General features: G+C 42.6%; 1 protein-coding gene and 1 gene segment (V, D, J or C); one reads left to right on the top strand and one right to left on the bottom strand.

Annotated features, from left to right (window-relative positions):
• RPIA (ribose 5-phosphate isomerase A) overlaps positions 1-24,216 on the top strand; it is a 155,710-nt gene that overhangs the window by 44,443 nt on the left and 87,051 nt on the right. The window contains exon 9 of one of the 4 annotated variants that reach the window (XM_089922832.1): positions 6,346-24,216. This exon is cut by the window's right edge and continues 35,514 nt beyond it. The exons of the other annotated variants lie outside the window; for them this stretch is intronic. Within the exon in view, the coding sequence (XP_089778958.1) occupies positions 6,346-6,371 (26 nt within the window). The 3' untranslated portion in view covers positions 6,372-24,216. The remainder of the gene's footprint in view (positions 1-6,345) is intronic. 4 annotated transcript variants of the gene reach the window in all.
• LOC111187394 (immunoglobulin kappa constant-like) overlaps positions 21,788-24,216 on the bottom strand; it is an 8,927-nt gene continuing 6,498 nt past the window's right edge. Inside the window, 1 exon segment of the C gene segment in view lies at positions 21,788-22,307. Coding sequence covers positions 21,985-22,307 — 323 coding nt within the window.

Raw genomic sequence — 24,216 nt, 5'->3', positions numbered from 1 at the left:
AAGGCATATAGAGTTCCACACTTTACAGATGCCTCATTAATTGAGTTTTCCATGCTGCAGTACAGGCTTCAGAAGCCTCCTCTCAAATGACCGTAAGTTAGTTCACTGAGTTGGCTTTCCATAATTTCCTTGGCCATTTCTATTGTTGGGCATGTAAGAGTTTTCTAATGTTTGGTTTTTAGACTTCTTGAAATTTTTGAGTTAAAGGGAATGAGATTTTAGTGGCTTCTGATATGTTACTAAATTTATTTTCAAAAGCTCGTACCAATTTACAATGCCAATTAAGTGTTTCACAAGTGTCGTTTTTCAACCATAGGAGAATTATGTTACAGTCTATTTACACACATCTGTATCTCTCCTGTACAGCCAGCAAAAAAACTGGCTTGAGGGTGGAGTAAGACCTAGACATACATAAATACCCGTATGTTCACTGTGAATGTCTAAGCTTCACACACTAAATTCTATAGATATTATCTCATTGAGAAATACAGAGATAACCCACTTAGCTCCAGGCCTCAAGTCTGGCATTAGGTCTTTTTTGAGAGCACGATTCTGTAAGTTTTTGGTCTCAAACCCTTATCAGCAAACAGTGGAGACTTTGACTTTCTGTTTCTATGATCACAGGTGTCTCTCCAGAAAGAAGGAGTTGAGGGAAATTGTCCCCACCCATGTAATTATTCAGGACTAAGTAAGTGCCCGGCCTGGAGGCAGAAAGGAGAGCATGCCTGTGAGCCCACCACACATGGAGAAAACAGTTGTGCTTCACGTTGCCGGTGGGGCAGGAAGTGGCACCATGTTGCTTTTTATGAAATGAATTCTGTGCCTGTCCGTGGGAGCTGTTGTTCAGAAGACTGGGTACAATAAGCTTGCCAGGAGTTTTCTTAAACATTGTTTGTGTGACCGTTATTCAACACTGTGTAGGACATAAGGTGTTTTTATCCTCAATTTTATACTAAGACTTATTTTATCTGGACTAAGTGACGCAGTCAGCAGAACAGGAGCAGAACCAGAGCCAAGTACAAAAGTCTGTATTCAAATCCAGTGTGGTTTTACTAGGTTTTATTGCCATCTTAGGCCACTTGTTTATTTATTTTTGGCTGCGTTGGGTCTTCATTGGTGCACGTGGGCTTTCTCTAATTGAGGCGAGCGGGGGCTACTCTTCGTTGCGGAGCACAGGCTTCTCATTGTGGTGGCTTCTCTCGTTGCAGAGCACGGGCTCTAGGTGCACAGGCTTCAGTGGTTGCAGCACACAGGCTCAGTAGTTGTGGCACATGGGCTTAGCTGCTCTGCAGCACGTGGGATCTTCCCGGACCAGGGATCAATCCACATCGCCTGCATTGGCAGGTGGAATTTTAACCACTGTGCCATCAGGGAAGTCCCAGGCCACTTATTAAAAACATGCCATTTGAGGGCAGAAATCTCTCAATCTGCATCCCCAGCACAGATGAAGGGGAAATTAGATCAGTTGCCTTGGCAACTTTGTCCAATGTTGACTCATTGGATAGGGTACCCAAACCAGGATACTCAGGGATTTCTAGATTTAATTTGTTTCCTTCTGACGGCATTGTTTACATCTCCTACTTTCGCTCTTGCACTCTGTAGGCATATTCTCAACACCCATGTGGGTGAGGGCCTGCTTTAGGTGATAAGCTCCTAAAAGGTCTCTGGAGGCCTGGTACAAGACCCACACATCAGAGGGGTCATAGGTTAACCTGCATGGTGGGCCCAGTCCATCTCTGGTGGGGCTGTTATCTTACTTTCTCTTTGGCTAGTTACGTTCCTTAGAGCAGTGCCTCATTATACACCTTTTCATCTGCTGAAACTTTAAAAATCCTTGCTAAAAGGAATACTGCAAAGCCTCTTTTTCATATTAAAGTATTTATTTCTATATTATACTTAGCAAGTCATGTTCAAAGAAAGGACCTTAAAAATTCTTCACATTGGGCTTCTCTGGTGGTGCAGTGGTTGAGAGTCCGCCTGCCGATGCAGGGGACATGGGTTCGTGCCCCGGTCCGGGAAGATCCCACATGCCACGGAGCGGCTGGGCCCGTGAGCCATGGCCGCTGAGCCTGCGCGTCCCGAGCCTGTGCCCCGCAACGGGAGAGGCCACAGCGGTGAGGGGCCCGCGTAACGCCAAAAAAAAAAAAAAAAAAAATTCTTCGTATTGTCATGAAGGAATCGTAGAACCTTAGATGTGGAAGGAAACTTCACAGACACCCAGTTCAACCTGCTCATCCTACAGACTGGAAAACTGGGGCCCACTGGCTTGCTCTAGATTGTTAGCAAAGTGGTGCTAAGGAGGGTCTCCAGCACATCTTTGGATTCCAGTCCACTGTTTTAAAGACTGTGTAATGAGCACCTGATGTTTGCTCTTCTATGAAAGGAGAGCAGACAAAAAGAAAAATACCCTAGTTCTGGAATCAGAAGCATACAATATTCATAATCATGGGAACCCCTTACAACCGTGAAGCCCTTTGTAGTTTATAAATCTCTTGCACCCTCAGAAGTATGAATTCATACTCAGAAGTATGAATACATAAAATCAAATTTATTTGCTATTTTCTGAGTTTCTTAATTGGCCAACATTTTGCCCCTTTATAGTACTACAGTAATTTTGGGGGAGATTCTGAAGTGTCTTCTGAGTTATCAACGAAATAAAATTACTAGAGAGAGGAAACCAGATCTACTGGTTTTATTTCACCTCAGTCATGATCTTTTAAAATCTGTTTACTTTAACTAGAATAACCCATTCCTTAAGTAAGGCAGCTAACAGGGAATTTTCTGAGGTTGCTTAAAAAATTTTGGCGGTTTTGTTAGTCCTCCATTGGATGCTTCTTCCTTCACCTTTTGTGAAAGAAATAGGGTTTGTGGATTTTGATAACTACACACAGCAGATTTTATATCATCAAGTTTTGATAGAACAAGGAGGTCTAATGACATGATTTAAATTAAAATTCACAGAATCCTTTGAATTTGAATGACAGTGTCTTGAGAAGAGGAGGGGGGTGCTAGAGAGTGGCTGCTGTATCATTAGTGGAGCCCTGAGGGTGGGATTGATTGCGTATGGTCCGAAATGAAGAAACAGCAGTGAAGCATCTCGTGTGAGCTTGAAAGTTGTAAAGCAGTGCTTGCGTGTAGGTTGATAAAAGGAACAAGAGTGGTTCCTTTTACCTAGGCTCCGCACTAGGTGCTTTCATGTTGTCACTGTTCTTACAGTAACCTTCAAAGAGGTGCTCTGTTATTATCTTAAAATTACGGACGAGGAAACTGATGTTTTGAGAGTGTCACTAACTTGCTCAAGGCCCGTCACCCAAGTTATGGTAGAGCTGGATTCAAGGTCATGTCCGCCTGTTCTGAAGTCCATAATCTTTTCATTGAACTTTTATTACCATGCTGAAAAAACTATGATTAAAATATTTTTCTGCTTTTCTTGGCAATTTATTCCAAGATTGAATGATTTCCTTTTTCTGGACATGTGCGGGCTCTTAACTTCTCTTCCTCTAACTATGGCTGGGCTGGACCTTCTCCTGTGTCCCATTTCTCCTGCGTAATCAGCTCACAGCGGTTGGGGGAGCCCCTGTATCAGCCAGAGTATTAGAGTCTCTTTCTCTGACTTTTCCTTACTTTCCCCTTGGTGTTTCCCCTCCCAGTAACTGAAACTGGGAGTCTTAGGAGAAAAGGTGCCACTGTGGGGTACACGTCAGCAACATTTGCTTCCTCCATTGTGGCTTAAGCAACCTGTGAGCTGGACCCTCATGCCGGCCCCCTAGTGAAAAAAGCCTGTTTTCATTTCTTCTCTTGCCAAGCCCAGCTGGATAGCGCAGGTGCAGGGCTGGCCTCTTAAAATAGAAGCCTTTGTTCCATGTGACGTGGCCACATGGAAACCCCCTCGCCCCTTCACCTGCTGTTCAGATTCATGAAATGATGAAGATCTGTTTTCCATCGTGCCATTTTCCTGACTTCTGTGGGACCTTCTGTTTGTCAGTTGACGTTTCTAATTTCTTCACTTGTAAAATAGAGGTAACCTCGAGGATCCTTCCTAGCTTTGATATTCTGTGTCCGTGCTTCTGCTGAGAGCTCAGATCTTGGAATTCACCATCTCTATTTTGTTTCATTCTCCCAGCAATATTATTCTAGCAGGAGTAGCTGGGCCTACAGATGAGTCTTGTTGGTTAGAGTACGTCATCCCACTATCTTGACTTCCCATTTGTTCTGCATCGGCAACAAGTGTCAAGCACCATTCAAAACCTTGAATAAATCCCCATGTATACGTATAGGACCACAGAAAACAACAGGTGATTTAATTTAACATCAGGGAGGGTTATTTCCATGAGAGCTGTTTTTTCCTTTCTGGCATAAGAATTAAAGATTCCTTTCAAAAGTTCTAAATCTTAAGAGATTAGACTTTTTGTTTTAATATAAATTTATTTATTTATTTATTTTGGCTGCGTTGGGTCTTCGTTGCTGCGCACGGGTTTTCTCTAGTTGTGGTGAGCGGGGGCTACTCTTCGTTGCGGTGCGCGGGCTTCTCGTTGCGGTGGCTTCTCTCGTTGTAGAGCACAGTCTCTAGGCACGCCGACTTCAGTAGTTGTGGCACGTGGGCTCAGTAGTTGTGGTGCACGGGCTTAGTTGCTCCGCGGCATGTGGGATCTTCCCAGACCAGGGCTCGAATCTGTTTCCCCTGCATTGGCAGGCGGATTCTTAACCACTGTGCCACCAGGGAAGTCCCAAGAGATTAGACTTTAAGAAATTGATGTTTATAAAACTCCTCTGGCTTTTTTTCCTGATGGTCAAACTAATCTTTGAGTCCTCTTCTCCATTTTTTGTAATTTAGGAATAGTAATGCCTCCTTCATGGGGTTGTTATGGGAAGTAAATGGGAAAAAGGATGTGGCTCTGCTTAGGAAGTGTCTGACACATATTAGGCACACAGAAAATGTTTGTTCACTTAGGGTCAAATAATAAGTTACATTTTTTCTGCTCATGTGTGCTACCTGTTGATTGGCCTAGCTACTGATTTGGCCCCATGATCTCAAGAAGCTAGCAATATTTTAATGAGACTAAATAAACATATGAAACAATTAGAGAACAGCTTAAATCAGGACATGACCAGCTGTTGCTCTGGGGATAAGATGCCCCAAGCAGAGCAGGCAAATTCTCACAGTGATGGTCTCTGAGTCAAGTTTTCAAGGAGAGTGGTGTGCCAGCATAGCTGACCATTCTAAGAAAGAGTCAAGGCCATAGGCTGTGGGTTCCAACAATGGGGAAAAGGCTGAGTAAAATTATGCAGTATCAATAAGAGAGAATGATGTGTATCTTTCACAATGATCAATATAATATCTAAGTCAAAAATAGAAGTGCTGGGAAGAACAGCAAGTGAAAGAAGTTGAACACAAAATTGTGGTAATGATGTGAATTACCCCTGTCACTATGAATGAAATACATAAATAAATATTAGAAAATAATATGATGTGAGGAATGAAAATAATAGATGTATTAGGGTTATGGATTTATGGATAAATTTCGAAAACATTCTCTTTAGTAGTCTTTCACTTTTAAGAATTGACATAGACCAAATATTTTGAATAACTTCATACTGAATAACGGCTCGGATTGAATACTGTGCCAGTGCGTGGGTGAGGGCTCCATCCTTCTCTGGGGTAGGACTTCCTCTCTGATATTCAATGTGATCTCTGTCTTGAATGACTTGATTTTTTTTTTAAAGAGAAAAAAGTATAAGTCTAGTAGGTTGTGGAGTCCTCTTCCATTTACATTCCTTCCATTACATTTACAATTCTTCCTAAATTCCCTACAACCTGATATTGAATCCAAAAGGAGGGAGAGGCCCTGAGAGCTCTGATTTTGAACTTCGTGGATTTGTCCTGCTACTTCTCTAGAAAATGTCTGGTTCCTCCATGAATCAGTCGGCCCCAATAGAGGCTCATATCTCTTCAAGAAAAAAACAATATACCGGGTGGGAGGGAGGGAGACGCAAGAGGGAAGAGATATGGGAACATATGTATATGTATAACTGATTCACTTTGTTATAAAGCAGAAACTAACACACCATTGTAAAGCAATTATACCCCAATAAAGATGTTAAAAAAAAAAACAATATACCAACAGTCAACTTGGCAAATGGATAATTTATGTTTTATTTTGGCAGACGGACCCTTTATTTTCAAAAGAATTCCTCATAAATATCCCTTAAAAATATATTGACCTTTCAGGAACACATTGCTTTCATGCAGTGACTTGCCCTATAGGTCAAGTCATGAATACTTAGGGCTGGTTCTGCTAGAGCTTGACCAACCCTAACCCTAACTCTGACCCTTTTTTTTTTTAGGGTTCTTGTTAAGGGGAAGAATCTGAGGAGATGCAACACAACTGGGACCCTCAGTGGTCTTCCAGCTTTCAATTCGATTTAAGTCAAATTGATTCGACTCTGTGCAAGCCCATCCAATGCAAACTAGTCCAATCTAACCAGTCCAGAAAACATGTGGATGTTTTGGGCCAGTGACTGAGGATCAGTCATTCCCCCCGAATCAGAAGTTAACACAGCAGCCTGGCCCAGGTTGCCCTCTAATCTTTCCTGCCACCACGGGGAAGCCTGGAGCCCTTTTCCACTCACTCGATGTGCCAACTTCTCAAGGCCTCCTTGCCTGAGTCTGCTAGAGGAAGGAGAAATGGGCAGAGAGCCTCAAGACTGGCTTCTAGTCTCAGCTCAACTTCAACTGCTAAGTCATTGGAAGTTAACTAGTTATCTACTTAGTCAAATTACAAAGTGCTGAATAAGTCAGTCAATCTCTCGAGGGCTTATTCTCCATATTTATTACACTAAAGAGGGTAGACTGACTTTTCTGGCCGCTTCTCTTCAGTCCTAGTGGTCTGTGAATTCACCTCCAGCTCTTTTATCCAAACTTCTTGATTCATTCAAACCAAATCCCAATCACTATGATACTTTTAGCTGGCTCTTCTCAGGGTGATAGCGCTCAATTTGGCACTATTCTAATTTTCCCATGTCTATACTTATTTTGTGGGGGGGGGCAAGGATTATGTTTGGGTTTTGTTTTTTGGTTTTTTTTTGCGGTATGCGGGCCTCTCTCTGTTGCGGCCTCTCCCGTTGCGGAGCACAGGCTCCGGACTCGCAGGCTCAGCGGCCATGGCTCACGGGCCCAGCCGCTCCGCAGCATGTGGGATCTTCCCGGACCGGGGCACGAACCCTTGTCCCCTGCACCGGCAGGCGGACTCTCAACCACTGCGCCACCAGGGAAGCCCTATGTTTTATTTTTTACACAGACTTCTTGAGGGTAGAACTTGTGACTTCCATGTCCTTATATCTCCTCACAGTGACCTGAACTTTTAGGGCCATTGTAAAAATGACATTCTTCTCGGTGAGTCTCTCCTTTCTTTTAGAGTCCCCTGTCTATAAAACATTCTACACTCAAGAGTAAAAAGTTATCAAAATTTAAATAAATCCTTGAATTTTTATAGCTCCAATATTTCCTTTTAGAGTAAATGTTGGAAGTAACTTTATACACATAAAATTTTTTTAAAGATTTATTCTTAAAACTAAATGAGGTTGTTTGATAAATCTGTCTGGTGTGAAACACAAACAGTCATTTCCAGTTGTGAAAGAGCAGTGATTCTAAGTTATTTGGTGCAAATAAGCAGTTCTTTCCTGTCAACTCAATGACTTCTCACCTCTGGTCAAACCATTCTGCCCAAAAGCGTACTTCCTTTCCACTCAAAGAGAAAGTGCCCATCGTGTGTGCACAGAGGTGGAGAGAATGGCATGGTGCTGGGTAGGGTGTGGTGTTGGTGGATTTGGATTAGATGATATGGGATTGTGAGAAATGACACTTCATTTCTAGGTGGCTGGCTCCAGAAGGTGCAATCTCCTATCCTTACATGAAATCGGAGCTTACATTCATTGGAACTGAAGGCAGCATAGAGCAGATGTGCTATAGAAGGATAGCAAAGCAACAGGAAGACCAGTCCCTGAAGTTCACTTTTGGAAGGTGGATTCCAAGTCCAGGCGGGACTCTTTAGGAGGACCTGGATGGTCAGATCCAATTATGTTGTTCCAGGCAGGTGGTTGTGTTGAGCAAAAGGAGGAACAGGCTTGAAATCAGAGGGCAGGTATCTGAGAGATGGCTTTTCCACTTGGGCAAGTCTCTCAGTCTTTCCGGTTCTGTTTCTTCATCTGTAAACTGGGGTAATACTGTCACACTCTGTGAGTTGGTCTATCCAAATAACAAACAAACACAACCACGCACACAGAAAAACAACCCCTATAATAGTTCTCCCAACATATATCAACCGTAAACAATTCATTATTCATTCACTCATTTATTTATTCAACAAACGCTTTTGCAACCAAGGCACTGTGCCTTGTGCCAAGCACTGCGACAAGTATACAACTGCATAAAAATGAAGGTGCGAAAATTCTAGTTCAAGTCCTTAATAAATGGTAGATGAATCATAAACCAAAGCATGGAAATAAAGAATGACTTTCAGTTGGTTCTCCAGCTACTATTGTGATCCTCAAATATCGTTTTGGTGCACAGCTTTTGAGCAAAACAGTGCCAGTTTCTTTATAATGGACAGAAGGCCCTCCTTTTTAGGAGCTTATATTTTAATGGGAAATAAAGGCAGAGATCCTTGGGTCTTACACAAATCAAATACATAAGTGATGGATCGTATGTACCGAGCACAGTGATGTGGGGAATCAAGAGAGTAGACTCTGGGTAAAATCAGCAGAGTTTCTCATTATTCACAGATGATCTTTTAGGGAAGGTGGGATATCTGGGGGATATCTGGAGGTCAGCTGAAAATAGAACCAAGTTTTCATTGATTTTCAGACATACCTGCAGATAAATAACGAATGACTTATGAGGTTAACAAGTTTGATACTGTTCCATTGAACAAACCATTCGTGCCTCATCATTTTGGAGTGTGTCGTAAATCTGACAACACGGGTGAGAAGTTTATTTGCAACTGTCATATCAGATAGGCCTAGAGAAAACACAACTTGTTTGATTTTACTTATTAACTCTGACCGCAGTAACTGGAAGAAGTGCATTCCTTTTTCTTACCTAAAAATTAGGGGTTACTATATTTCTGAGCAAAATGCATATTAGAAAACCATGTTGAGGTTGAGAGTGGAGGGAGCCAGTGGCTGGGGTGAGAAATGCTCTGGACAGAAGCGTGTGTCTGTGGGTCTGCGTGTGTGTTGGTTGGGGACGAGGAGGGTTGCATTGTATCATTTTTCACATCTGTCTGTTAAGCTTCTCCTGTTTCAAGAACTTTGGATTTTTACAGTCAATTTAGGAGACACTGTGTCTTCAAGCATTTATAATCCTCAAAGAGTAGGGAGGGGGAAGGGAGGAGAAGACAAGCTCACATCAGGGCAGGAAAGCTCAGTCCCATCCAGCCCTTCGGTTTGGGGCTCTCTTTGCAGTTGCTGCAATCCGAGGAAATCTTTCCATCTCAGGGTGGCTGCTCTAGTCAATAAAGTCATAGGAGACTCTTTGCTAGATCATCATTGCTAGATTATTTAATTGCTAGATTATCATATAGCATTGGAACCCTGATACAGTGCATGGCAGACCAGCTGATCATCACCTCAATGCACAGCCTCTCTCAGAAACCCGCAGCCTGGGCTGGGCCCTCAGGGGAAAGGCCTGGTGACCACTGTGTTCAGAGCCTACCCAGTTTCTCTCTGTTTCTCTGTCTTTTTGTCTCTCTCATTGTTCCCATCTCTGTTATCTTTTGTCTTTCTTCCAGCTCTCTTTATTTTCCTTTTCCCTCGAATCCTGTACAAAATGTGCTTTAATTCAACACGCTTTGGAATAAAATCATAAACATTAGTTTGCTAAATAAAACACTGCACACACACACACACGAAATATTTTCTATTGATTAAAACAAAAGAAGAGAACTTAAACAGCTCTCCGGAATGTAGAAGTCTGGGGCAGATTGTCTGTTTGGATTGGTGATCCTCAGTCCAGAATTTCCTCATGTCTGGATTGTGGGCCAAAAAAAGAAAATATATGTGGGAAACCCATATGTGGATCTTTGAGTCTGTGGAGAGTATAGAGAAGTGAATGGGAGTAGGAGGAGGTCCTCATTTTATTCAGGTCCAGGGAACAGATTTAAGCTTCTGTTTGGTGACTGAGGATCTTAAAGGGCTCAAGGTGAGTGTTGGTAGGTCATGCGGCAGCCCCATGAGGTCAGGGGCAGCTGTGTACTCCCCTCCACGGTGCATCTTCCCTCGCCTACCTCCCAGCCCCCAGGACACAGACCCTAGTGCTCATAAATGTCTATAGAACGAAAGAATCCAGGAATAGGTGTCAGGTCAGAAGTTGTAAGACAATGGCTTGAATATATTCTGATTCCCCAAGCTCTTTATCTATTTATTTTCTTATTCCTCTCTATCCGTGATGTTAGTTTTTTCCTTGTTATGTGTCTCTTTCCAACAGGGAAGGGCAAAAACCCCAGTTTCGGTTATTAGAGGATTTCAGTAAATGAGCCATCACCTGTCTGCCCATGAACCAAGTGGGTGGGAAGCCAGGTCTTCCGTCCAAGAAGAGTTTGTGATGCCTTAGACTCCAGAGTATCCTTTCCACAAGGCTATAGACACGCTCTTAGTTCACTGTCCTTCTGGTGAGGAAGACAGCTGAATGGTTGGAACACTTGAAACCACGTGGTGATATCTGGAGAGCACATTTCTTTCTTTTTTTTTTCAGCATGAAATATTGTTCTTTTGGGAAATGCACCTTCCACCTTAATCCTGCAACCTTCTTATGTTCCGTTACGGTGTCAGGAACGATGCGCTGGGGGAGGAAATACCCTGAACTGAACTTGATCCTTAGGCCTGTGGGTGAGACATTGTAGCAACAAATAGTTCCTTCACTCCATGGCTCAGTTTCTCTATTTTTCAGATTGAGAGATTTTTCTTTCTTTACATGTCAAATAGGTAAAGAGGAACAGAAGGACTGTGATGTCTTATTGCAAATTGGAAGAAATGAAGATTTCAAACCAAACTAAAAAAAGGTTTCTTTGTGGAATCACTGCAGGGAGAATATCCACTGAACGCAGCCATGGAATCCGAGAGCCTATTAATAATTAAGAATCAGAAAGGATCATGGATTGACCATATACTCTGTGACCTGCCCTGTCCTAAGTAGATTATATACAGTATTTCATTTAATGTTCATAGTAATACTGAGACAGAGGTTTTACTTCTGTTGCTTTAGTATAGACAAAGAACCTAAGACCAAGAGGAGGTAACTAAGTTTTGAAGTGATGAGTCCCCATGTCAGAGGTCCTTAGCCTGTGGCTTCCCAGTCACAGGGCTGGAGCCCTGGAGTGATTTGTGAGGATATCCTTGGTGTCAGGTAAATCCCAGGTTGACTAATGTTTGGGCAGGAGGATGAAGGTATGTATCTTCCCTGACCTCCAACGTGTATTATGGGCCCATCCTGTGTGGTCCCACAGGGTTCTTTAGACATCCCACCCTCCATCCCACTGCTCTGTGTGGGATTTCTGCTAACTTGTTTCTGCCCTAGGCTGGGAGCTCCTTGAGGTTGAGAGCTCTGTGTTGTTTACTATGTTTCTGCAGAACATAGCGCTACACAGAGCCCGGTAGTGAAGATACTAGTCCTAAGGTTTGTGGAATGAATGAAGGTGGGCCTCCAACGGGTAGTTCCTATAGTAGTTAGGGTTGCTTGGGGCAGAAGGGCAAACAGCTAACCCTGTGCCTAGGGTAAGGGCCAACAGCTGGCCGGGTGGATGTGTGGATGGCTACACGCATGGATGGAAGGGGGAGATAGTACAAGAGCAGAGAATGCTTCTGTCCTGGGCACTAGGAAATTTATGAAATATGTTCTGAAATGTTTCTGTGACTCATCCCTATCCCTCCCAGCCTCCTATCCCTGAGATGCCCAAACTACTCAGCATGAATTTTTTCTTGCTGCTCTCAAACACTTCCAGGACCTCTGTGGGCCTCATGAGGAACCTGCTTGCCCACAACTTTTTTCTCACATGCTGTGTATGTAGATTCTATCACTGTATCAGACCACTTAGGGGATGCTGACCATTCTGGGCTGAGGTTTTCAAGTAGGAGAATTCTAGGACTGGAGATGGGGCAGTGGGGTTTGGTAGAATGGTATTAAACAAGGTTAGGGTCCATGTTACTTCCATTGCAGTGCTGGACACGGACTTAGCCAGGTGCTATGGGGGCCCCAGGTGCAGGGGGCCGTGGAAAGTACTGTAAGGGCGTGGAGTGTACCACCCAGCCTGTTGAGGGAGGATGGGACTGAAACCAGCAGCTGTGCTCAAGGTTCTGTTTTCAGTTCCCCAAAAGATCTTCTTGACCAAAGCGGTGTGACCGTTGCTATGACAGTTGCTATCTTCGTCCTTGGCGCTCTCCTTTGTAAGATGTCATTACTTTTTTGGTCTTCTCAGGCCAGTCACCATGAAACTCAGTAAGAACCAATCTGGGGTTGGGGTGGTCTGGGCATGGTTTGGGGGCCTCAGCACTGTGATGGTGAAAAACATTGGAGGCGCTAAGAGGGACGTTTGGTTAATGAGTTATTTTTCCAAACTAGACCAACATACCTAGTTGTCTTAGGCTTGGCTGACTCTCCATTTTTGCTGAGGGTCTTGAATTCCTCCCCCTAAGAAGTCTGTAATGAGCTCATTGTTACATTTAGTAAAAACAAAACAGAACACTGGCTTCGAATCTCAATTCATGGCTATGCCATGCTTTTTAGTCTCCTCGTCTGTTAATGAGAGATTTGATTTCTAAGCTCCTCTCACTCTAGGATTCAATGATTCTTTGCCCCTGAAAATGGCAGCTGTGAATAGTGGTTATTAAGGGATTGTGCTTTAGAGTTTGGGCTCCTGACCGGGCTACCTGAGTTTGAAAACTGATTTTGGTATTTACTGATTGTGTGACTTGGACACAGTGTTTACTCTAAGTCTTAGTTTCCTTATAATACAAACTACCCATGGGTTGTTGGAGGATTCAGTGACATGATCTCTGTCAGTGTTGAGACATTACTATCCATTACTCTATCATAGAGTACAAACCTATTACAACTCAACATGTGTTGAGCCACCAACAGTATTACAGAAGGTCTTCTCTGTGTATTCTTTGTTTCCTACCTTGACCATCAACATGTTGTTACAGTGTCAGGGATTGGAGGCAGCTCCTCATTTGCTCTGTGAGCCCCTGATGAAATAAAAACTTGTATACTTTCTTGAAAAGGACTCATAGAGAGAGAAGATCCTTATTCACCATCCAGCCCAACCCTTTTGCTAGTATTACAGGAGTTGATTGAGGCCTAACTGGTACGATTACAAACCAATAACATTGAAAACCTACAGAGAACCTGCCACGTGCAAAACTATGAAAAAGACATGGTGGTTTGGGCTTGGTAACCGTAGTTTAAGTCATGGTTCTACCTCGCATGAGCTCTGTAATACTAAGTACTTGACATAACGTTCTTAGTCTCAGTTTCCTCATCCATGAGGCAAGGACATCAGTGCCCATGACACCCCCTTCTCTTCTGTTACTGGGTGAGCTGTCTGTGTTCCTAGCTAAGGGCAACACCTCCACCTGTGCTTCCCCTTTCCCACCTCACCTTCTCAAGGACATGCTCCAGTAGTTTTCCCTTCTCTCTCCTACAGCACCAGATCTTCTTTCTCTACTAGATGATTCTCATAAACATATGTCAGGAAGAAAGAAATTTTCCTCTACCCTTCTAGGTTCTTCTGGCTGGTCTGAGATTTAAATTGACCTGAGACAGATTAACAGGAGAAAAACACAGTTTAATAACCTGCATAAGTGGGAGAGACCCAGAAAAACTGAGCAACTCGTCCAAATGGCTGCAACCGTCACCTTAATCACCATCTTCAGCTAAAGACGAAAGAGGATGTTGGGGGCAGTGGCTTGGGACTTGAAAGGGGCGGAAGGCAATTCACATGGAGATGGAAAGGTAAATGGTGGGTAAATAAATGTTTGCTGGGCCAGGCAGAGATAATGGGACATGGGGTGGACTCTGATCTCTGAGAGTTTCCCCACCACACGCAGCTCATGTTCTTTGTAGACATGTCTGGTGATAGCTCTACTCTGGGAACAGGCCCTCAATCTAAATTTTTTTAGGCAGTTAGGGGGAAGGTCAACATTTCTTCCTGAGTCTTTTGAGCCTTAATTGTTTTCAGCTCAAAATAATCCACATGCCAGAGAGACATTTTGGGGTGGCAAGTTTTGCTCCCGACACATTCAAAAATGCTGTCATTTCTCTTCTCTTTCCAGATACTGCCTCACTCCTCTTCTTCCCTTTTCCAACTCTTTCCTTGAAAGAGTTGTTCATGCCCACTGTCTCCACTTTCTTTCCTCCGATTTTCTTTTGAATCCATTCAGATCAGACTTTTGCCTGCCATTCTATAGAAACTGCTCTTATCTGTTCACCAACGACCCCCTACGTCACTCAATCCAATGGTCCATTTTCATTCCAATTGACAACTGATCAATTTTCCCTCTTTGGAACATCTCTTCTCTTGGATTTCAGGACAACACTACTCTCCTGATTTTCCTTCTTCTCTGACCAATCGTTTTCAGTCTTCTTTTCTGGTTCCTTCTCATCTCAGTAATCACTTAATGTTGGCGTGCCTCCCAGTTCAGTGCTTGGATTTCTCTATCCGTGCTCACTAGCTAGGTACCCTCTCACAGTCTGTTGCAATCTGACGGCTTTTAACACCATCTGCATGGTGATGACACTACATTTATGTCTCTAGTACTGACCTCTCTCTTCTGAATTCCAGGTTCTTATATCCAGCTGTCTACCTGCCATGTTTGCTTGGTTGTCTAATAGGCATCTCAGATTTAACATGTCCAAAATAGAGCTCTTAAATCATCAATAATCAAGGCAATGTCTATTGGTATCAGGATAGACAAATAGGCCATGGAATGGGAAAGAAAGCGTAGAAATAGACCCTACTTTACGGAGTCAATTTTTTTCAACAAATATGCCAAAGTAATCCAACAAAGGAAAGGAAAGTCTTTAAAAATAAATGGTGCTGGAACAACTGGATATTACATGAAAAAAAATGTATGTTGACTCCTATACCTCATACTATATGCAAAATTAATTCCAGATGGATCAAAATTGAGCTCCTGTCTTTTCTCCCAGACCTGCACATTCTGTAAGCTTTCTTATTTCATTAGAGCAACTCTATCCTTCCGATTCCTTAGGCAAAAAACCCTGGATGCACCCTTGTTTCCTCTGTCTTTCCCCACATCCACACTGTCAGCATGTCCTCTTAGCCCTACTTTCAAAGCAGCACCATCTCTTGCTTGGGTTATTCTAGTAGAAAGAGGAAAGGGAAAGGGGAAGTGGAGATAGATGTTTATCTGTTTGTCTTTTTACACTGTGCCTCATTCAAGAACTGACAATTCCAAGGTCTAACTCTTCCATTGTGTCCGCAGCCTAACAAGTCTCTTTGTTCTTTCTTGAGACCCCGGACCCCAGGGATCTCAGGTGCCTGCCAGGCCTCTTCATCTTCCCATAGAAGGTGCCACAGGTCCACAGATTACTGGTCATTTCCCATTTCCCTAAACCATTCTCCTGTCTGATGCTGTTGCTTCATGGGGCTGGTGTAACCTTCTTGTACATCACTTGGCTGTCCTATTAGACTGTAAGAGCATTAATGGTTTACTGAGGCTGACTTGTCAGTACAGATGGAAGTTTGTTGAGAACCGAACTCTCATCTCTGTCATCCCCATTATGTTAGTTTGCTTGGGCTGCTGTAACAAAGTACCACCAACTGGGTGGCTTAAAACAGCAGAAGTTTATTCTCTTTCAGTTCTGGAGGCCAGAAGCCTGAAATTAAAGTGGTTCTTCCTTGAAGCTCTGAAGCAGAAGCCACCCCGTGTCTCTTTCCTAGCTTTGGTGGCTCCCCAATGATCCTTGACGTAAATTAGCTTGCAGCTGCGTTACTCCAATCTCTGCCTGGCTTTTTCCCTGTGTGTCTCTGTATCTCTAATCTTCCTCTCCATAGAAGGACACCAGGCATTAGATTTAGGGCCCACCTTAATCCAAAATGACCTCCTTTTTCTTTTATTTGCATTTTCTTTTATTATTTTTTTAAATTGGGGCATAGTTTCTTTACAATGTCGTGTTAGTTTCTGCTGTACAGCGAAGTGAACCAGCTATATGTATACATACATCCTCTCTTTATTGGATTTCCTTCCCACTTAGGTCACCACAGAGCATTGAGCAGAGTTCCCTGTGCTATACAGCAGGTTCTCATTAGTTATCTGTTTTAAACATAGTAGTGTATATATGCCAATCCCAATCTCCCAATGACCTCCTTTTTTAAAACTTTCTTTAAAAACCTTTTATTTATTTATTTATTGGCTGCACAGCCTGCGGGATCTCAGTTCCCTGAACAGGGATCGAACCTGCACCCTCTGTTGTGGAAGTGCAGAGCCTTAACCACTGGACCACCAGGGAAGTCCTTAAAACTTTTTATTTTGAAAAAATTATAGATTAACAGGAAGTTGCAAAGATAGAACAGAGAGGTCTGGTGTGCCTTGCACTCAGTTTCCCCGGATGGTTACTTCTTAACATGGTTACAGCACAGTATCAAGCCCAGCAATGTGACATTGGTACAATGTGTGTGTATCATTTTATGTCATGTTATCACGTGTCTAGATGTATGGAACCACCACTGCAATCCAGAAACAGGATTATTCCCTTACCACTAAGATCTCCCTTCATAGTCACATTCAGTCTTTTTTCCCCCCACCATCCCTCACCCCTGGCAACCAGTAATCTATTCTCCATCTCTACAATTTTGTCACTTCAAGAATGTTATGTAGGGGACTTCCCTGGCAGTCCAGCGGTCTTTGGCCCAGCCAAAAAAAAAAAAAAGAAAAAAACGTTATGGAAAAAGAATCATGTACTATATTACTCAGCCATAAAAAGGAACGAAATTGGGTCATTTGTAGAGACATGGATGGACCTAGAGACTGTCATACAGAGTCAAGTAAGTCAGAAAGAGAAAAACAAATATCGTATATTAACACATATATGTTCAATCTAGAAAAATGTTACAGATGAACTGGTTTGCAAGGCAGAAATAGAGACACAGATGTAGAGAACACTGTATGGACACCAAGGGGGGAAAGCGGGGGATGGGGTTGGGATGAATTGGGAGATTGGGATTGACATATATACACTAATATGTGTAAAATAGATAACTAATAAGAACCTGCTGTATAGCACAGGGAACTCCACTTCGCTGTACAGTAGAAACTAACACAACATTATAAAACAACTATACCCCAATTAAAAAAAAAAAAAAAGAATCATGTACTATGTGACCTGTTGAGACTGGCTTTTTTTCACTCAGTATAGTACACTTCAGAATCATCCAAGTTGTTGCATGTATCAGTACTTTTTATTGCTACACGGCATCCATGACATGGATGTATCACAATTTGTTCAGCCTACTGAGAAGCATGTTGAGGGATCTGCTGAGTCACCTTTTGCGTCGCCTATCGGGGGCCATGTTGGTTGTTTCCAGTTTTTAGTTATACATACAAACCTGTTATGAAAAGTAGGTACAGATTTTTGTGTGGATGTACTTTTTCATTTTGGGAGGTTAAATGCCCTGGAATGCAATTGCTGGTGTATTTTGTTTAGTTTTTTAAGAAACTGACAAACTATTTTCTAGAGCGTTGCCTGAGGCATCTTACTTTTCTACCAGCAGTGTATGAAAGATCCAGTTCACTGCATCTTCACCAGCATTTCAGTATTCACATCTGCAAAAACCCTATTCCGAAATGAGGTCACATTTATAGGGACTGGGAATTTGAGCATATCTTTTTGAGGGACACAATTCAACCCATAACACCTGTCTTCACTTCTTTGGGTCGTGGTGGGTCTGGTTTCAGAGTTTTGCTTTATGAGAAGACCCTTGCTTGGGATCAGACGTGCCATTGATTGTTGAGTTTTGCCACCAGAGATGAATGAGAAAGTTTATGTCATTTGAAGGGACATTACTGAGTCTTTCTGAACTCTACTCAGACCCCCAAAATTTCAAAGACGTGATAATAATGAATATTCTCAAGAGGTACAGTGTCAGTGTTGTCCTTCTATCCACTTCTTTCCATGAGTGTTCTTTCCCACGTGCTCCAGGACTGACAAAGGAAAGGAAAAAAGAAGAAAAATTGGGTTATAAATTTATTTAGGGAAAGGACAGCATTTTAGTTACTTCTGTACCTATTTCGGGGTATAGGCTAAGAAAGGTGCTCAGTAAATGTTTGGATGGATGAGTAGGTGAGAGGGGAAGGGCTGGGGTCTGGGGGAGGACAGTCAAAGTTGGTTTTATATGTGCCCCTCCTGCCCCCCGCTTCCCAAACACATAACCTTTCATACATGGGATCCCAATACCTGGTCCATGTTAATTCCATCCTTTGCCCATTGTTGAATGTCTGTTCCATTCCATTTCTACGTATGTATGCTCCTGGTTAGCCGGATAGAGGAGGAGTCCCTGGGAAGGTAGCATTTGACCCTCTATTCTGTGCAGCAGTGTAAGTACTGGAAGGCAGAATTGTATAGGTGTCAAGAGAGCAGAATTAGGGGACTTCCCTGGTGGTCCAACGATTAAGACTCCTCGCCCTCAATGCAGGGGGCATGGGTTTGATCCCTGGTCAGGGAGCTAGATCCCGCATGCTGCAACTAAAAGATCACTCGTGCCACAACTAAAGATCCCTCATGCCGCAACTAAGACCCAGCGCAGCCAAATAAATAAGTATTAAAAAAAAAAGAGAGAGAGAGAGAGCAGAATTAGGCAGGTAGGGATTTGATTCCTGGACCACCACTTACCAGCTATGTGGCCTTGACCTATTACTTATGCCTCTTAGCCTCTCTTACCTGTAAATTGAGTATATTTCTTTATGTGAACTTATCTTGAAGTAGAATGTATATACAGAGAGGTGCACAGATCATAACTTTACAGCTCGATAAAGTTTCACAAAGTGGCACACATCGCATTATCAAAACTTCATAAGCCCCTTCTTGTCTCCTAGGCACTACCTCACCCCACCCCCCAGCCAAAAGTAATCCCTATCTCAATTTCTAGTTGTATTTTTCCTGGTTTTGAACTCTATATAGATGATAATATATAGGACATGTCTTTTGTGTTTGGTTTCTTTTGCTTATGTCATGTTTATGAGATGCATCATTGTTGTTGGGTACAGTTGTAGTTTATTAGTTCTCTTATTGAATAGTATTCCAATGTGCAAACATGCTACAACTTAATGACCCATTCTCCTGTTGGTGGACATTTAGATTGTTCCCAGTTTTTGGCTTTTATTAATGAAGCTACTCTGAAAAATTCTTGCATGAGCTTTTTTGGTGGACAGGGACACAGTCATTCAGGTGTAGGATTGCTGGATTATAGAGTATGAATATCTCTCAGCTTTATAGAACCTGACTCACGTTTTAATGAACGCTTTTAACCGTGTAACGTAGTGAGAATTAAATTATGTTGTGGAAAGCAGTCAGCATGGTCTTCGGCAGATAGAAGGCCCTCAATACGTATTGTATGTAAAATGTAATGAAGGCATCATATTCCCTTAAGTTGAAGTGCCATAATGGACTTAAACATTTCCTATTGCTTGTTCACTTACGTTGTTATCATTGTTTTGTTATTTTACACAGATGTTATTTTACATGGATGACTCTTTTTCTAGCTGTTCCCTTCTTTTGATACATTTGCTTTTGGTAAATTAGATTCGACTGGATCAAAGAATATGTGACAGTAAGAACCATCACCCTTAAAAGGACTCTGAGGGCCTGCTGAAGAGGGGAATCAAAGAAGCAAGCATCTCAATCCCAATAAAATAGATAACTAATAAGAACCTACTGTATGGCACAGGGAACAGTACTCAATACTCTGTAATGACCTATATGGGAATAGAATCTAAAAAAGAGTGGATATATGTATATGTACAACTGAATCACTTTGCTGTACCCCTGAAACTAACACAACATTGTAAATTAACTATATTTCAATTAAAAAAAAAAAAGGGGGGCTTCCCTGGTGGCGCAGTCGTTGAGAATCCGCCTGCCAATGCAGGGGACATGGGTTCGAGCCCTGGTCCGGGAAGATCCCAAATGCCGCAGAGCAACTAAGCCCGTGAGCCACAACTACTGAGCCCATGCACTGCAACTACTGAAGCCTGTGCACGTAGAGCCCGTGCTCCGCAACAAGAGAAGCCACCACAATGAGAAGCCCGCTTGCTGCAACTAGAGAAAGCCTGTGTGCAGCAATGAAGACCTAACGTGGCCAAAAATAAAATAAATTAATTAAAAAAAAAAAAAAGAAGCAAGCCTCTCATAGCATGACCCAGGAGAGGACTGGGAAGATAGGTGGCTTATGGGTTTCATGGAAGAGTGTCTGATAGAGGACAGTACGGTAGGGTGGAATGGATGATGATTTTTATAAATGATGGTGTAGTTTTTAGCAACTCAATATTTAGTTCCTTAGAACTGCTGGCAGCGGTCCCCAACCTTTTTGGCAGCAGGGACCAGGTGGAAGACAATTTTTTCACGGGGTGGGGGGTGGGGGGAGGGGTTGGGGATGGTTCAGGTGGTAATGCAGGCTATTGGGGAGCTGCAGACAAAGCTGCTCTCACTTGCCTGCCACTCACCTCCTACCGTACGGCCCACTGGGGACCTCTGCCTTGGAAGATAAACTGGGTCATTAGAAAAACAATGTTTTGTTCCTTTTTATGGCTGAGTAATATTCCATTGTATATATGGGCCACATCTTCTTTATCCATTCATCTGTTGATGGACATGTAGGTTGCTTCCATGTCCTGACTATTGGAAATAGAGCTGCAGTGAGCACTGTGGCACATGACCCTTTTTGAGTTATGGTTTTCTCAGGGTATATGCCCAGTAGTGGGATTGCTGGGTTGTATGGTAGATCTATTTTTAGTTTTTTAAGGAAACTCCATACTGTTCTCCACAGTGGCTGTATCAATTTACATTCCCACCAACAGTGCAAGAGGGTTCCCTTTTCTCCACACCCTCTCCAGCATTTACTGTTTGTAGATTTTTTGATGATGGCCATTCTGACTGGTGTGAGATGATATCTCATTGTAGTTTTGATTTGCATTTCTCTAATGATTAATGATGTCGAGCATTCTTTCATGTGTCTGTTGGCAATCTGTGTATCTTCATGAGGTGGATGGACCTAGAGACTGTCATACAGAGTGAAGTAAGTCAGAAAGAGAAAAATAAATACCGTATGCTAACACATATATATGGAATCTAAAGAAAAAAAAAAAAAAGGTCATGAAGAACCTAGGGGCAAGACGGGAATAAAGATGCAGACCTACCAGAGAATGGACTTGAGGATATGGGAAGGGGGAAGGGTAAGCTGGGACAAAGCGAGAGAGAGGCATGGACATATATACACTACCAAATGTAAGGTAGATAGCTAGTGGGAAGCAGCCGCATAGCACAGGGAGATCAGCTTGGTGCTTTGTGACCACCTAGAGGGGTGGGATAGGGAGGGTGGGAGGGAGGGAGATGCAAGAGGGAAGAGATATGGGAACATATGTATATGTGTAGCTGATTCATTTTGCTATAAAGCAGAAACTAACACACCATTGTAAAGCAATTATACTCCAATAAACATGTTAAGAAAGGAAAAGAAAAACAATGTTTAAAAAGCTTAACTCAGGAAGGAGAGAGAAATCACAGGTGCAAAGATTCACTTTATTTATTCATTTTCCCCCCAACGTTAGCATGATTAAAGCCAAAGAGGGGGAGGACGGTGAGGTGGGGAGATGGGCTTGAGGACTGCAATAGGGAAAAGGGCCCGAGGCCTGAAGAGGCGAGGAAGGGGGCTGGGACCCAGCCCAGGTGATGGACGAGCCTGCAGGCCTCTCGCTCTAACACTCGTCCTTATTGAAGCTCTTGACCAGGGCGGAGGCCAGGGCCTGGTGACTGACCTCGCAGGTGTAGAGACTATGGCTTTGGTACTCGGACCCGGACAGCGTCAGGGTGCTACTGAGGCTGTATGTGCTGTCCTTGCTGTCCTGCTCAGTGAAACTCTCCCGGATGTTGCTGGCTTGGACAACTCCATCCACTTTCCAACTGACTTTGATAGCTTTGGGGTAAAAGCCATTCACTAAGCACACGACAGAGGCAGTTCCGGTCTCTAACTGCTGTTCAGATGGGTGGAAGAGGAAGACAGATGGCTGAGCATCAGACCCTGAGGAAGGAAGCATAGGGAGTGGTGTTTAAGTAACAGGGAACTTCTCCACTTGGGTGCATTGTTTGTGGGTGAGCCTGGAACTGTAAGGGACAGACATGCAGAGAGCAGCATGCTTATTCTGTGGCATCCAGGGAGCAACTAGGGAAGCCAGGAAGCATATTTCTCATCGCCATGATTTGGAGATTTTTCCCTAGCCCCTACCCCTTAAGAAAGTTCTAAATTGTTCTGTTTGAAGTCTTTGCAGCCTTTCGAAGCTCTTTGCATGCCCTTCTGACCTCACCTTTCTCTCCTTCATCTGTGTTCTCTACCTCCTGCAGAGAACCCAGTGCTTCAGGCCAAGAAACAAAACCACTTCATTGGACCCGTCAGAGTTTAGAAGTGAGAACAGGACTTGCGCAGATCGTTTCCTAGTTCTGTGCAGTGATATCAGGCTGCCTTTCACTTCCTGGGCTTCCTTCGGGCGTGTTGGGGTCAGACCCACCAGGCAGGGTGAGCCCCAAACTCAGTCTGGGCCCAGGTCGGTGGGGGGATCGGCCACTTCACCCTCTGCGATCAGGCCAGCAACTCACCCACTCCTCGCCAAGGCCTCAGAGGGAGACCTGGGTCCTGGCCTGATGGCTGTCACCGTATGGGGCAAGGTTCAGCCAGACCAGGAGGGTCAACTGTAATTTTGGCCACCTGCCCAGGAGGAACTGGCTAGCTTCACTTCTGACCATGAACAGCTGGCAGATGGCCTGCTGGGAATCCCCTTTGTGGGCCTTCAAGCCCTCAGGTGGGAGAGCATGAGTTAAATAACAAACCAAGACTCTTCTTTTGCTGTGAAAAGTCACAGATAAGTGAAGAGATTTTTATAAAGCTATAAACCTTTATAAAGCTATAAGCCTCCATGTTAACCAAGCAGTTTAATATAAGATACTGAAATTTTAATGTTTTGATACTTTCTTCTCTTTTAACCATCATCACTATTTTTTTCAGAGAATTTTATAAAATAGCCTTAGTAGCAAAATAATATGAATTCTAGAAAAAAGGGAGAGGAAATATTCTATGAAGATATCCTATTTGGGTCAATTTTTGATAGCTTTAAACTTTCTATCTTGCATTAAACAATTAGCATATTTGATATGGAAACTCTTGTAAGACCTCTTACTAGCTTTCTAATGGAGTTTAAAATTTATTAAAAGATGTTTAAAAGGCCCTAAATACAGTTTTAGAACAGTTGAAAATACTTACATGGTTTAAATAGTTTGAAAAGAGTTTTAAAATGGCCTAAAATAGTCGTCAGGTTGTCACAAACCAAGAATAATCTTTTTCAAGTATTGCTTTTGAAATTACCTGGAGTAAACAACAATGACAATAACAAATAACTAAACTATGTTAAAGAGTATATAATTAAAACAGCCCGATTAAAAATGTTCTAATCACAGAATGTGGGGATTGGAAAATATATTCTATTAAGTTTTTATCAATGGCATTTACATATGGTTAGATATTTTGTACACCTGAAATATAATCCTACTGAAGCCATTAAATTTCTGAAAATTAAAAACATGTCACAAATTTATCTGATTTTTTGTCAGCAAATATATCTTAATGATATTTATTTTGAACTCAGTAAAAATTAATTGATCAAAACCTGAACGGCCAGATTGTTGCTGGCCTTCGGTTATATTTTTGCTGGTGTCGATTTTGCCCTGAAAGAATTTATATATATATATACATATATATATATGCATATATATATATATGTATATATATGTATTTCATTTGGATTGAGCCTTTATTACTTAAATACATTTGATGAGAAGATATTTAAGAAATTACATATCACTGCAAAAAAATAGCTTTTAAGTTCTTTATAGTCTTCTACTGGAAATTTTTATTAAGAGGATATAATGTGAATTTCATT

Source organism: Delphinapterus leucas, chromosome 13, assembly GCF_059928025.1.
Source record: "Delphinapterus leucas isolate spDelLeu-1000000601 "Yukka" chromosome 13, BTC_Dleu_Yukka2, whole genome shotgun sequence".
NCBI lineage: Eukaryota > Metazoa > Chordata > Mammalia > Artiodactyla > Monodontidae > Delphinapterus > Delphinapterus leucas.
Note: the sequence above shows the minus strand (reverse complement) of the source record. Positions and strands in the feature narration are given on the sequence as shown.